At 40.2% G+C, this 13,171-nt stretch overlaps 1 protein-coding gene across 8 annotated transcripts in view; it reads right to left on the minus strand.

Annotated features, from left to right (window-relative positions):
• The window catches only part of spag9a (sperm associated antigen 9a), a 75,402-nt gene that overhangs the window by 57,045 nt on the left and 5,186 nt on the right, over nucleotides 1-13,171 (minus strand). For 3 of the 8 annotated variants that reach the window (XM_069720811.1, XM_069720806.1, XM_069720805.1), the window contains exons 3-17: nucleotides 11,223-11,293; nucleotides 11,007-11,095; nucleotides 10,675-10,825; nucleotides 7,731-7,820; nucleotides 6,357-6,492; nucleotides 6,062-6,155; nucleotides 5,850-5,971; nucleotides 4,256-4,270; nucleotides 3,916-3,973; nucleotides 3,636-3,788; nucleotides 3,051-3,102; nucleotides 2,821-2,951; nucleotides 2,555-2,611; nucleotides 513-677; nucleotides 226-355 (exon numbers count right to left, since the gene is read on the minus strand). In XM_069720811.1, the coding sequence (XP_069576912.1) occupies nucleotides 226-355; nucleotides 513-677; nucleotides 2,555-2,611; nucleotides 2,821-2,951; nucleotides 3,051-3,102; nucleotides 3,636-3,788; nucleotides 3,916-3,973; nucleotides 4,256-4,270; nucleotides 5,850-5,971; nucleotides 6,062-6,155; nucleotides 6,357-6,492; nucleotides 7,731-7,820; nucleotides 10,675-10,825; nucleotides 11,007-11,095; nucleotides 11,223-11,293 (1,514 nt within the window). The remainder of the gene's footprint in view (nucleotides 1-225; nucleotides 356-512; nucleotides 678-2,554; nucleotides 2,612-2,820; nucleotides 2,952-3,050; nucleotides 3,103-3,635; nucleotides 3,789-3,915; nucleotides 3,974-4,255; nucleotides 4,271-5,849; nucleotides 5,972-6,061; nucleotides 6,156-6,356; nucleotides 6,493-7,730; nucleotides 7,821-10,674; nucleotides 10,826-11,006; nucleotides 11,096-11,222; nucleotides 11,294-13,171) is intronic. The other 5 variants (XM_069720808.1, XM_069720807.1, XM_069720813.1 and 2 more) reach the window with 3 other exon arrangements.

Genomic DNA, 13,171 nt, shown 5'->3' on the forward strand with positions numbered 1-13,171 from the left:
TATTCTGACCTCCTCACATTTTGCACACTTCTGGATACAGTTGCTATTTTTGCACATCAATCGAAACTCAATAGCTCACAATGACATAAGTGAAAACCTTTAATTTAGTTTTTATCTCTAGAGGTTGAACTCCATCTGGTGGCGGTTGAAATGAATTGCTTCGTCCAATAAAAAGAAAACGGCCGTATTTCCACCTCTTTGAGTCTCAGACTTTCATGTCCATACCTTGTATTTGCTGGGCAGGCTCCAGCCGTGTGCGGTGACTCGTCCATCCTCCTTCTGCATGTGGGCCTTGACTTGTCTGTACTGCGCTCTCTTCTGCTCTTTACGTGATGGAGAACTGCACTGCTCCTTGCTACAAGAAGAGCAAAGGGAGAAATGTCATCAGCCAACAGGCTACGAGGGGGAAATATTGAGTCACGATAGACTGCAAGTTACACAAGTTCAGTTGCCTTTGCCATGTCCACCTCATTAAAATACACTAAACTCAGTCACTTGTCTCCTTTACTCACTCTTCATTGAGGAAGTCGAAAGTCTTTGACTTCTCTGTGGGGAACTGGGAGAAGGTGCTGCTCCTCTTCACCAGGCTGCCCGGGGCGTTGTACCTCACGTTGGAGTGGGAGTCCACCTTCTTTATCGCAGGCGCACTGACGGAGGAGCTAAACAGTCTGCTGAAGCTGCAGGTGGCCAAGTTATAGAAAGATAAGAGGGAAACAGAGCCAACAGGAGTGCAGGGAAAAAGCAAGGTAGGGAGTCACCAACCAACCAGACAATCAAGGATCACCAGCTAACACCAACAGTTACTGTAAAGTGACATAAGGCATGCTGGGAGTTGTCGTGTGGTTGAGTACTTCCTATCACACCTAAGTACATTTGGGTATTTAACAAAAATGGATATGTACGAACCAAATTGTACAGTATCTACCTGTCCAGCTGGTTACCATTTGTGAAAAGTAGCATATGTATTGCTGTATAAATCAGTCCCTCAAGAAGTTGTTTTTTTTTTGTGATTGTTGCGATCAAAATGTTTTATTCTGTGGCAGATTTTCTCCAAAAGCCCTGCAATGTAATTAGCAGAATTTTGCTGCACGTCACAGAAATACTTTAGTTCTAATCTTTTATTTATTTATTTATTTATTGAACTTAGAGAACGATGGGGCTCAAAGTTACAAAACATTGATAAAAGTGACCTAGCTTTGCAGAACAGACAATCTGTGACTAACATAGAAGACAGATGCTACATCTGCTGTCAAAGACCTTCAGAGGGTGTTTAATTGATACAAATGCAACACTGCCTACTGCATGCACAAAACCAAAGTGCAGTTTCTTAAACTTGAAGTGTATATAAAACTAATCTAACATACAGTATTCCTAATTTTTAATGAGAAGATCACATTTCCCACAATGCCAATGTTTCACTGAACAGAGAGGAGGGAGCAGAGTTATTTTTGTTCATAAAGTGAGTTTTGTTTGTCAAGACTACTTTATGTCGTAATACTTTCAGCAGAGATTCTATTGATGAATGTTTTTGCGGGAAAATCGCAGGAATTTTGCTAAATTCCAAGTTCCTGCAAATATTGCGGAGGTTGCCTGAATTTACGTGAATTTTTTTCCAATCACAAATTTGGCAATTTCCTGGAGGGACTGATAAATTCTGCATAATTCAACCATCTACCAGGTGTGAAACAAAAGTTTGAATAATCACATAATAACATCACAGTTCAAGACACCTTAATGTCTAAATAATTATTTCAAAATAGTATTTAAATAATGCTGCCTTTATAGTTTCCATGTACAGTAAAATAAAGAAAATATGGAGAATAAATTGTTCAAATATGTAACATATTTCATTTGAATCACAGCAGACTGAACACTGATGTGTATCCAATGATCGATATGTTGCCATTTCCCCGCGCTATTTGTTCTAAAACTGAACTCAAATATCATGTAAGGTTTGAGGTTACTTCTTAATTTTGGGGAAAATACTTTCTACTCAAATAAGCCTGATAAAACAAAAACAATACATCTACTGAATCTGTTTTAAAATACCTCATAGTAGAAAATGGACTACTGATCTGCAGGTACAACATGACTGCAGAGACAAAAGCAACAGAACATGTACATGTATTTGTACATATATTCTCCTTATATCTCCCTATGAGCAGACAGAAGGGGAAATTCATGAAGAGGAATACAGCAGGCGGGAGACAGGAAAGCCCGGGGGCACAGGGAGAGTCATGTCTGAGCAGTTTGTGATAACAATGACTGGAGCACTGTACGGAGAGCAAAGATTACGGATAAAGACACATCAAAGTTGGATCCTTTTGGAAAGGAGGAGCACATCTGTGTTGGTGGAGGACAAGAGAGAGGTTTGGCAGGGAGAAGGTCTATCAAATCATCTTTACCTAATGCTGCCAAATTCAATAGCACATCCCGGAAAAGATGAGAAAAAGAACGTATTTGAATATTTGAGAGAAAACGGCAACTTGGAAGCTTTGACAAAGCTAAAGCCCTGACAGAAAGTACATAATGGAGTAAATTTCACAGGACTCACAACTGCCAGATGCTCGATTTCTTTTTTTCTGAAAGAGTTGGATTTTCCCTCGAGGCCCTAGAGAGGAGGACAAGATGATGTCATGTTAACTGAAGTTTAAAGGCACAAATAGAGGCTGAGGATGTAGAAGGGTCAGTTTTATCAGCTGTGTCCTACTGCTTCTAAAATTTAAAGCAGAAATCTGTCACACTCATTAGGATATAAAAAGAAGTCCACGTGTAAACTTGCAGCTCTTTGCTCCATCCATCCTCTCATTTTCTCTTTACCTGATCATCTCTGTCCACCGCACAGCTTCCTGGAGCTCCATCAGACGCTCTTTGTACTGGTTCCTCTCCATTAGCACTCGGGCCATTTCCACTCTGGTGAAGCGCTTCCTCTGCGCTGTAGGTACATCACTCTGTGGCAACACACAATCAAACCCACACATACATTAAAATTATTTTAGGAATGAGGGGCAATCCGTGCAGACATCATTGTACGGGTGCAGAAAACTCACATCTTCTTCATCTTTAGTTTTCTGTTTCACTTCCTCCATCCCCACTCGCACTCTGGAAAAGACCATTTATCACATTTACAAGGTACATAGGAAACATTCTGTTGGTATTTTGCAATTCACAAGCGCTGCAGTAGCTTCCTGCTACAACTCGATCTTACACTGGGGAACAGTGGCGCCAAGCGTCATTTGCCCATTCAGCACATGCATTGTTTAAAAAGCAAATGTACTCGCGGCCATCTGAGCTCCCACGGGCGTATTGGTCATAAAATGTGGTGCGGTAAGGCGCACCGTTGATACACTTCTATCTGGAGGCAGCGGAAATGGATTGACCATCGAAAACCTGGTCTTAAATAAATGGTGTGAGCCAAGGTGTAAGCGCACCTGGCTCTAAAAGGGAACGAGAGATGACACTCTGATTGCTTTATTTCTAGTTAAAGTCAATTAGGAGACTAAGGACAACCCCTTTGAACCATGTAACACACTATGTGCCCAGATTATCTGCCGTTAAACAAGCAAAAGTGGATTTGGACACTTGCTCTACGCATTTTAGACAGTGTAAATAGATCGTTCAAATAGAGCCCTTACTTTTTGAGTTCCTCATCCAGCTCTTTGTTCTTGTCCTCCAGCTTGGTTTTGGCCTGCAGCACGGCGTCCATTTCTCCCTGCAACATCTCCTTCTCACAGGTCAGTTCATCGACCTTCAATATCAAGTCTTTATTCACCACGTTCAAGGCATACCTGGAAACACAGGCAATCAGGACATTTTAGTATATTTACAGATTTCTTTTTTTGTGTGTGTTAAATCTCTGAGTCCAAGTGTCAAAGTATTTCTTTTAAGAAATAGAAGTCTAAGTTAAGCACTTACTTTGTCTCAAGCAGTTGTGAATTCTCTTGAATTAGATTTTCAACTTCCCGGCCCATACCTGAACATAATTGAAGACAACATTAGAATTTTATTGCGGAAATAAAATAAGTGACAACAAACTGGAACAGGGACTACTTTAGCACCACATATGAATATGTAGATTATCTACACTACAAGATCAAATCCAACAAGGCACAACATAGGGTGTGAAATATCTCCTAGTGAGATATTTGCTACTGTAGGTTTCACAGCACAAGAAACTACAATCACAACACACAAACTCACAGCACATGTCACATGACTGACGGGAGAAGAATGGAGAGAGAGGGTGAGGTCTTACCAATCAAACTAAGGTCTGAGAAAACCATGCAATCCAAGTCAGGCGGAAAGAGGAAGGAAGAGAGAGAGAGAGAGAGAGAGAGAGAGAGAGAAATGCGGATATAGTTTGAGACTGTGGAATGACCAAAATGATGAAGGAGCCAGAGCTTAACATGTAGCTGCTGACTCCACAAGCAAAAAGGAAGAGATGCTGCAAAAATCTCTAAGGCTAGTTACATTTCACAGTTGCAGCAGTCGAGAGGAGGAAACGAGGAAAAGTACGAGGGGCAAAACAATATTTCAAGCTGTAAAAAAGAACAATTAGGCAAACAAAGGAAGCGCTGAACTCCATCGTCATGCACCGAATCTTGTCGAAAAAGGAGGCAGCTGAAACGCTATTATCTGTGCATTACTAGACCTACTGTACGTCAACTATTATTAGAAATAATGGAGGAGAAGCTGTGAGCTGTAACGATGGGTATGGCAGGAGGTGACTAATGAGTAGAGGACATTACAGGAAAAAAAAAAACAATTAGCTAAAGAAAGGTTTGAGGTCATACACACCGGAGTACTCCACTGGGATTATGGACAAAAGCCAGAGAATGAGACACGGGAGAGAGAGAGGTGATGTTAACATGGGTAGATGGTGAACACTGTAACAGCTGGACCAAAGCAGGCGGTGTAGCATCGCAGCGAACAGCAGGTGTTGGAGTTACAATGAATTTAAAAGTAGTTATCAGACATCGGTAGAATATGAGCTGCTAGCCAAAGCTAATAGTAGAGCTTCATTAAAGCAGGTTTACAGTATTTGGATAAACCCAGAAAGTAGTGGTTACTTGAACAGTGACATTAAAGTTTGTCATAGGGCAGGTTTGGGAAGAGTGTGTGAATCCCGCATTCTCTGCTCCCCCCACCCCCTCCCTCAAAATGATGACAGAATGATGACATGTCCTGATAAAAAAATAAACCATAATTTAGGGTGATGTTTGCACCACTGTCTATTTTCTATATCAGAACATATTGAGGTCCATTTTTAAAAGTATGAATGTACCATGGCCACTTACAAAAGAGGAGAAAAGGCTGCAGAGGCCCATGCTAGAGTTACTTGAAGTTTTATCTGCAAGGAACTGAACCATAAGTATTAAATTATAATCAAACTGTAAAAGATTTTACTTCTCATTTCACTATTTTCTCAATATTATTTATCATAATAATCGTTTACTGAGGAACTTGTAGCTATTTCCATCAGACAGAAATCCTTAGGGAAGCTATTAAGAGGTTGGGATGACAGTCCAGTTGCTCACCTTTGACCTTTGTCAACCAAATGCAAATGAGTATTTTCCATGAGCACATAATAATTTGTACAAATAGCAAGCAAAACATTGAAAATTTAGTTTTTATGGAACCTGTTATGTGTTGTAAAAACCAGACAAAGACATTTGCCATTGGAATTATTTCGCAATCACTTTTGAGTCAATTCTTAACTGAATCCAGGCATTTCATACAGACTATACTATAATCCAGACGAAATGTACTCGGAGGATGTGACACGACGGCTGCTACACTTTTCAATTTCACTGCAGTGTTGTTCAAGTGAAGGTGAAGTTTTTACTCACCCAGCAGATCAGCTCCTTCGTCCACATCTCCTATGATCCCGGTGCCTGCAGACGACAGCTCCTCAAACAGGGAGTCCGTATTGCGGTCAAATGCCATGTTCTCGATGCCTTTGGTGGGAGTGCTGACAGAAACAGAAACAGCGGGAGGAGACGTTTTGCTACCCGGTGGAAGTTTGATCAAAACCGGCCTGACGGCGTGCTCTTTGTACTACCTGCAGGGTTTGTATCCGATGAGATCCATGTCCAGCTCAGGGGTGGACTCAATGATGTCCTGCACATCTGAGCGGTCCTCATTTTCAGGCAAACCTGAAAGACACAGAACATGACAGATGACCAAATAATGGAAGAACATGCAGGTAAAAATCAGAAACAAGTCTTATTATCGGACGTATTTTTAGACTGAAGCAACAAACAAAAAAAACTGACAGAAAAGAAAAAGGCACAAAATCTACCAAATCAAATCTCCTGTAAATCTCCAAATAACAGTATAAAAATATTTGACCCTACCTGCTGATATGGATTTGGTCCCTGGTGCAGCCTGCACCTCTGTGATCTTACTATCCCCATCTCCCCTCTCAATGTCCGAGGCGGTGGTGGACATTGGCGTGGCCGACTTGGAGCCGGTGAAGTCTGACAGTTCATCCTGTAATCAATACAGACTTTTATTTACAGCATAATATATTTACAGATGGCCTTTCAAAGGGTGAAAAAACAAACAAACAAACAAAAAACACATTAAATAAACTGGTGCCAAAATAAAAAATAAAAAAAACATACAGAACAAAGAGTACTTGGGCTACACAGTGTAAAAGGAAACAACACAACAACAGAGTTTATGAACTAAGAGGCTAACATGAGGTGGGAACAGATCAAGAAGACACAATAACAGGAGACACAAGAGTCCAATTTCTCTTTGTATTGTGTAAAGTAATTGATCTATGAAAATCTACCTCAAATATAGAGCTTCTGTCTAACTTATTATTTTCCATACGAAAACAAAAAGGAAAAAAAAATCCTTTAACACAAAAACTGAGCTACAGGAAATTAGGTTTTTCTTTTTTTTTTCTTTTAAATTGGAGCTCTAGAAAACAAAGGGAATGACATACAAATGAAATAACCTTGAAACATGAAAAGTTGTGGGTGGATTGAGGGTAGATTTCTAATCAGACGTAAAGAAACAACTCAAGCAACACAGAACAAACACACAAACGTAAAGTCCACACAGCACTGCACGGACTGCGGAGGGCTTCACACAACATCAACTGAACAGAAAAGGACGACATCGGGGACTGTCAGTCTACTTCTAACACAAAACACAACACAAACCCACAAAAGATCCAAAAACTGAACATTGTTTTGGAAGAAACTGAAATAATACATCTACTGAAAATGAAATCCAATGTTACACAACCACAGCAGTACGTGACAGAAGGTGAGCTTTACATGTATAATGCTGTTATTGTACAAGGAGTGATCAGAAATGTTGACGATCTACATGAATGAAGGAAAAATACAAAGCAAAGTCCAATTTAAAACTCATGCTGCAATGAAAAACAAATTAGAGGCCAGATGCAATCAAGCTGTTATTGGCTATGTCACATGAATAATTAACCAAGTTTAAAATGTGCACTATTATTTTTGAAAGATCCCAATATAGCCTTCAGTCAGCACATGGTTGCATGTAGCTCGTCACAGCACAGGTGGTCTGTGAAGTGAGGGTCTAAAAATGCACAGAGTGAGAGGCGGCGCTTTTGAAAAGATGAAACAGCATAGTGGAGGAAACTACTGAAGCCCACACACACGCGCAAATAAAAATAAATAAAAAAATGTGGTGTCCACAACCAGCGCAGGAGTCTCGCCAGCCGCCACTCATCCAACTACCTTGCAGTCGTCTGCCAGTGAATTCCCCCAAGTAGAGTCCTGCGCACTCTTACCCTCCCTTTCCTTTGGGGGGTCGACAAAGTCCAACTGCTTGGAGGGGCGGAGGGGGGAGAGTAAGAATGAAGCTCACATGTGCAGAAGCAGTTCAACAGAAATGCAAACACTCCAAAGTGTGCATGTCTGTGAAGTGAATGGAAAAGTGCGTACATACATGTCAGCCTGTCTGTATGTGTGCGAGTGTGCTTAAAGTGTAGACTGAGCTATAGAAAAATCTTGAATCATGTTAAATCTTTTCTTATTGTTAAAATGTTTCTGTATATTGTGTACTTGTATCTAATTGACGAATAACACGTGATAGAAGTAAAACTATTTGCTGGTAATGAGTCATTTTTGGGGGATTAAGGCTTTTATGTGACACTAAACTGAGCATGTTTAGGTTTTAATCTGCTGATCAGACCAAATAAGGCGTGTGAGGATGTCATCTTTTGCTGGAAGGAATAGTGAAGGGTATTTTTCACTATTTTCTTACAGTAAACAAAAGTTGGAGCCGTACAAAACTGCTTGTTTAGTTAAACCTACAGCTACAATACCTTCAGAGTAGAGCCTGACGAAATATTGGCCAGTTTTTTTTTGTGTTTTTTTTTTATCTGCTGATATTGGCGTATCAAATATGTTTGAGAATATGTGCCAAAATAAAAACCTTCTTTTTACAAAACAAAGTGCATAGAAATATGATTGGGGTAAATTAGGAATTGTTGTATTAGTTATTCATAATTTTTTAATTCCCAGGGATGTTCACTGTTTCACTGCACTGATGTCAGTGAGGACTGAAAAATATCCTGCCTCCGTTATACATCTTTGACACACGTGTAAAACGTATTTGAGGAATAACTGAAAAAAAAAATGCGTTCATATAGACTGTATACACAGTATGTACACATTTATATTCCGAAAATTGGCCACTATACCAATGTCGGAATTTCATTCTCCTTAATATACTCGTTGGCCCCACAAAATAAAGTATCGGTCGGTCTCTACTTTCATGTTACGATGGTGATATGAACTGCAGAAATTCATATAGACTGTATACACAGTATGTACACATTTATATTCCGAAAATTGGCCACTATACCAATGTCGGAATTTCATTCTCCTTAATATACTCGTTGGCCCCACAAAATAAAGTATCGGTCGGTCTCTACTTTCATGTTACGATGGTGATATGAACTGCAGAAATTCAAGTCAGTCTTAGCATTCGTAAATTTGCACTCAAAAGTTGAATATTTTTACTATTACTAGTTATAAAAATTACAAATAAATATTTTGTGTCTCAACTTTTCCCCTAACTAAATTGAATACTAACAAAATGATGTAATCTCTTCAAGTTATTTCCATTGAACCAGCTACATGAAGTATCTGCTCGGATTTGTTTAAGTGCTCCTCTTAAATGAAATAAAATGCAATGATTTAGAAAACATAATTATGCCAGTTTCAGCGGCAATGAAATGGTTTTGCTTATCTGACTCATATTGTGAATGGAGATTAGGTCACAGTTGAGCATGTGGGCATATGCACGTCATTAACCTGCCGTTCCTTTTCACTCACCGCTGCAACACCTCCCTCTGCCATAAATAAATATGACATCTCGGTTAAACTTTAACAGCCTGTCTGCCTATCAAAGCCACTCGTGCTCGAAAGGCCCTGACTCAACAATAACCGTCCTGTAGCTCTGATTACATAAGATCCAATCACATTCCAGCTAGCCTTTTTCTCCCTCAATGACGGGCCGCCAGCCATACAGCGGCATCACTCCCATGATGCACCGCGCTGCCGAGCTGATGTCCCAGTTTTAACAAAAACGCAGCAGCGGGATGAAATAACGTTGTCACCCTCCAGGTCCGAACTGCCACAGATTCAAATACAACCCACATGCCTAAAAAGTACCAATTACAGCTTTGCATTAAGAAAAACAGCTTAATTGCGGCTGAAAGAAGAATCGATTAAAGTGCAGCAGTTTAACATGAATAAAAATCACTGGATAAACACCACATAACAAAACACAACATTCCCATGTCAAAAGAAATGACTTTTACCTGCATCTAAAAGAAAATGTTGCATTTTACAAATATTCATGTCACACGTTCAATGATCTCCTTGGACTGCTGCACCAGAGGACGTTTGCATATTCATCACCAGCTAAAGAAGAGTCTGAGAACAGAGGTGGCCTTGTCAGATGCCTCCTGAAATACACATAACAAGCCCACCGGAGCCTTATCAAAGACTCTCTATTTTTAAATGGATTCAAAGCCCAAACTCCTCTATCGTGTAGCTCGGGCAGAACGTCTGGGAACACTCGTCCAGGAAATGGGATTATAGTGATCATATCATTGTCCATGTTTTATGTTTGTGTACGATTAAAACAGCGACTGTTTTCAGAGACTAGTTCATATTAAACTGGAAACAAGTGGCGCCATTTTTTTCCCATTTAATAAATAGAACAATAATGGATTCAGATTATTTCAGATAATCACAATTTAGACTGGACAATCAGGATCTGACATGTGGCCGGATGTGTACCGCAGATAGGGAGGAAAAAAAAATACAGATGGTTAAGTGGTGCCAGGAAAAAGGGACTTAATTTAAGAAGCAGAAATTTCTGATGTGTGTTTCAGGGTCCTTTTGTCTTTCACTGTGTTACACTGGACGTATAATGTTCATTACCAAACTCCCATTATGGAAGTTATAAAGCTGATATAGTCTGAACCTGACACAAATTTAACCTCTGAATAAAAGTCACACAGTAATAATGACGTGGCGATGCCACACACACACACACACACACACACACACACACACACACACACACACACACACACACACACACACACACACACACACACACACACACACACACACACACACACACACACACACACACACACACCTTGAGGCTGGTGTTGGACCGTGGCTGTGATGAGTCAGTGAACCTCCAGCCCTCTGCGCCCGGCGTCTCTGCTCTGGTCTGGGGATCTGGAATTAGCAGAGATGCCCCACCAGCTGATGGGAAGATCCCCAGAGAAAGAGGCCGTTCTCTCCTTGAGGGATGAGAAGAAAAAAAATCCTGTGAATCATGGTTTTTTTTTGTTTGTTTTTTTCAAAGACCAGTACACGGACAACATCTCTGTGCAGTGCATTTGTTTTGATTTGCAGGGACTTGTCTACTATCACGCTTGACGTGAACATACAGCATCGTAGCGACACAAACTGTGATCTTACCTGACTCGGCCGCCCGTGCTCAAATCTGAAGACTCACTAATCTGCTGCATTTTGATCCTTTCGACATGCTCCATGTAGTTTTGGATCATCTGCACAAGTCAAAACAAAACACCCAGAAGAAACAAGTCACAAATGTCACTTATCGATCACAAACCCCGAGATATTTCCTCCCTTCCTTCCTTCCTTCCTTCCCTCCATCCTTCCTCTCTAACTCACTTCTGTGTGTCGCTGATGGAGGGAGTTGTATTCCTTCTTGAGCTCCAGCTCTCGTTCTTCTAACCTGCCGACTGAAACAGAAGACAACACTCATAAGTTTAAACTAGTCTCTTTACAAAAGGTGCTAAACAAGAATCAGACTTTGTGTCTGAGAATTAAAAAAAAAAAAAAAAAAAAAAGTATATATATAAAAAAGACCTGGATTATGCGACATGTACCAAAATGCCATTATAAATTTCATTAAACATTTGACTGTTGTATATTGCATGTGTAAACTGTAGTACAACCTTATACATAAAAGGTGTGCATGTGTTTTCTCTAGCAGGCAGGGGCTACAGTAGGCAGAGGGGGGTAATCTCACTCAAATGGGTTTCTGAGTTGGGCCGATTTAGGAAGTGACAAAAACTCCTAATCCCCTATTAGCGCATCAGGTTCAGTCTAAGCCACTCAGCGAGCTGTTGCAACAGACAGACGTATAAAGCCTGGATACTATCAATTACAACAGCTAAAGCTCCTGCGTGTTGTGTGATGATGTCTTGCCTATGTGTGTGCTTTGGCACTAGCTGGGGGATTTCAGCCAGCTATCGTGAGTCATCAAAATTCAGGATACAAGTAAGTGAAGCGAAGAGAGAAAAGCTGTACGCAACGCAGGGGAGGCAGCTGAAGTCTCTGGTAATCCTTCCTGTGTGCGCAAACTGTTTCACCAAGTCTGACAAATCACTGTGAAGAAGCTGAACGTGACGCTGAACATTAATACTGATCAAATGTATACAAATCTGTTTAACACCGTCATATCCATCCAAACAGGATTCTGTATGTACGCAACAAAACAACACCACAGAAAAGCAGATAGTGTCTTTTCCCAGCTGCATAGTGACCCATTAAGGTCCATTTAATATAATGTCAAATGTCAGAGGAAGCCTAGAGGGTGAGTTATGTGTCCACTGTATGTGTAAATCTTCATCATAAGAGCGCTAACAGGCTGAGGCCTATTATTAATATAAGACAAAATGGCAGCATATCTCAAAATCACTGGATCTCAGTCTGTTGCAGATGAATGAACAGAAATGAGACTTAAAAAGAAAAAAAAACTACACTACCAGGAAAAATATAACTGATGTATCACTAGTTTGTACAGTGCAAGTATAGTAAAAGCCAAAACATCTAAACTTGAGCCGTCCAATATGGGGCCCGTGGGCCAAACATTTTCTATGTTTTGGCACGCCATGGCATTTGACAAGCTTGTGCCTATTCTCACAAAAAGAAGCATATGAGGCTTATTTCGATGTTTTTGCTAATAATTTCTGCAAGAAAAATAGAATGACTATTAAGCAGATTAAGGAGCAGTGTTTTAATTACTCTGATTTATTCATTTTTTATTTAGAATTTGGACACTTCTGAACTAAGTAATACTATCGTTGTTTATCGTCTGCTATTAACCTCCAGGGAAACATAATTGCGATTGGCCCCTGTGCAAATGTTTTTCTTGGGCCCCTCCTCTTGCCCCAAACACAAGTGCACACTCGTGTGCACACACATACACACATTAAGCCAATTGTGCTCACTTATCTTTCGATTTAGTGAAGAGATTTCAGCTAAACAGTTGAGCCATTGAGAAAGAATTGGCACAATGTCAACACAAGTTATCACAAAACAACAGGGAAGCAGGTCAATGGACACACAAACATTTCCCAGACCTTCTTACTTGGTAACTTTTCAGAATAAAGCAACCAAATTAAATAGACCTAAGCGTTAGGTGGAAATAATCATTTGTAATAAAACATGTCGTTTTGGAACATTTTAAAGGAGGACAAATCCGGATGAATTTAATCAGCTAGGACTCAAGTGTTATACACAAGGTGGGAAGGTGGTTTACAGTTGAATTTTTACTTACAAGACTGTGTAAAGGTCTGGGCACGAGGTGACCTTCCCTGAAATTCAAGGACCCA

This window comes from Brachyistius frenatus, unplaced genomic scaffold (genome assembly GCF_029030835.1).
Source record: "Brachyistius frenatus isolate BFR_SWC_R1_liver_20210118 unplaced genomic scaffold, ASM2903083v1 Contig_251, whole genome shotgun sequence".
Lineage (NCBI taxonomy): Eukaryota > Metazoa > Chordata > Actinopteri > Embiotocidae > Brachyistius > Brachyistius frenatus.